Raw genomic sequence first — 2,035 nt, 5'->3', positions numbered from 1 at the left:
AAAGGAAAAATATATACATATATATATGTATATATATATATATATATATATATATATATATATTGTTTGGGCTTACACGGAATAACATTTTGAATAAGTGATAATATATTGCAAGGAAATAATTAATTTATAACATGAATTTGCAATTCTTGGGGAACGTAAAAACCAATAAATAATATACCCTTAAAATGATAAGAGCTTGTTATTGTGTTTAGCTATTTAGTTTAAGTTTATAGTTTTTTTTCTAAGTGATGAGATATTAAACATAAATATATCACTGGCATTAAATTAATTTATCGTTGAAATTGCACTGTTGTTAAATTACGATGTTGCAGATTTATTGTCCACGCGTAGAACACTCGTTAAGTTTTTCATCACAAATAAACAAATAACGTATCATAAGACAATTTTTTTTAATGGATAATCATGTTACAATGTTCAACAGAGTGTCAACGAGCATTTATATATCATAGTACCGAATGGTATTTTATGCTTATTTTGTATGTGATTAGATATTTATCGTTCGTTTATGTATTATCGATAATATACGTAAGTTTCGTGTTTCGATAGTAGCTTTTCTATGGTTATTAAACAAAATTATAACAGGAGGTGAATTGGTAATAATTGTGGGTTACATGTATGTTGTATACTTACCGACGTAGTAAAATGTGCGATAAATGCTTATATACATGAGGGGTTCTCATATAATTGTTTCCAATGTGTACGTTGTATCGCGTTTATTCCCATTTTTGTTACGTACCTTTCTCATTAAATATCCATTAAGACAACATGTCGGGAAAGAGATTCCACGACTGGATATCAGAACGGTCTACTAGGTAATAAACAAGGTCAGTTTAAACAACGTCTGTTGATCTGTGAATATAAAGTATAATAAATAATAAAGCATAAATAATAATATAAACGATCGAGCAATTAAAACATTTTGATTGATTCCATGAGAACCATACGTTTCTCTTTGATTTAGTTTTTTTTCTTATTATTTAAAATCACTCGTTTATCCATTAATTTGTGCTATGTGTTGCGTATTATATATTTAATCGCATACCCGATATTTTTCGTTACAGAAATTGGAAGAACAGTTTGCGTTACAGCTGGAGGAACAAGAGGCGATTTACGGGCCAAGTGCGATACCATTGTGCTTACCAGCAGATCTTACCGACTTGACGCATCATACGGTTGGCTCAACCCGTAGCTCGCTTTCTTCGGTGAGCGAAGGTTAATGTCTAATTTAATTCTTAACCGAACCAAATGATTCTTTTTCAACGTAAGAATGACAAATAAAAACAAGAATGTCGATATAAATCTATATACGAGCTTATTTGTGTATTTGATCTGTTTGGATATTGGAATCATCACTGATCATTAAATTCGAATTGTGTAATAAGATTTACAAAATAAATCATCGATCGGCGATTGAAGATGCGTAAAGCGTGGTTATCAACGATCGGTTATAACAGAGAGAATTTTCTTTAATTCCATGGAATTCTTATGATCAATGAAAAATTGTGTGAGTATCTACGATCTGTGAACGTTATTATACCACCATATATAAATATATATATATATATATACATATATATATTATACGATATGATCAAACAGCAATAAGATTAATAAAGAAGAAAGAGAAGAATGGAAAAGAAGGGAAAGAGCAAGATTGAAAATCGTTTTTCTCTCTAATTAGATACTTATAATGATGAATTACTATATACAAATGAAATGAACTTGTTACTGGTGATTTTATTGAAGGTTATATTATTTGGTACATACAATTCATACAATCCGCCCGTTGATCGTTTCTTCTGTAATTTGGATAAACAAACAAACAAGACTCATGATCAGTATCGTGTACGTGATCCTAAAAATAAATACATTTTTTTCTACAACTCAAATATATATATATACATGTATATTGAACTAGAAATCGACTTATCGATTTGAAGATAATTTACTATAATTCTGTACGATGCGATGTCCAATGCGATATTCAATGGAATACCAAGTGATTTTATGT

The 2,035-nt window shown here is 29.4% G+C and overlaps 1 protein-coding gene across 1 annotated transcript in view; it reads left to right on the top strand.

Moving 5' to 3' along the window:
- LOC102674947 (serine/threonine-protein kinase 10) overlaps positions 1 to 1,290 on the top strand; it is an 11,423-nt gene extending 10,133 nt beyond the window's left edge. Inside the window, exon 12 of the mRNA XM_006608170.2 lies at positions 1,086 to 1,290. Coding sequence (XP_006608233.1) covers positions 1,086 to 1,241 — 156 coding nt within the window. The 3' untranslated portion in view covers positions 1,242 to 1,290. The remainder of the gene's footprint in view (positions 1 to 1,085) is intronic.
- Positions 1,291 to 2,035: the final 745 nt, after the last annotated feature.

This window comes from Apis dorsata, unplaced genomic scaffold (assembly GCF_000469605.1).
Source record: "Apis dorsata unplaced genomic scaffold, Apis dorsata 1.3 scaffold_29, whole genome shotgun sequence".
Lineage (NCBI taxonomy): Eukaryota > Metazoa > Arthropoda > Insecta > Hymenoptera > Apidae > Apis > Apis dorsata.
This window is presented reverse-complemented; position numbering and strand designations above follow the sequence as displayed.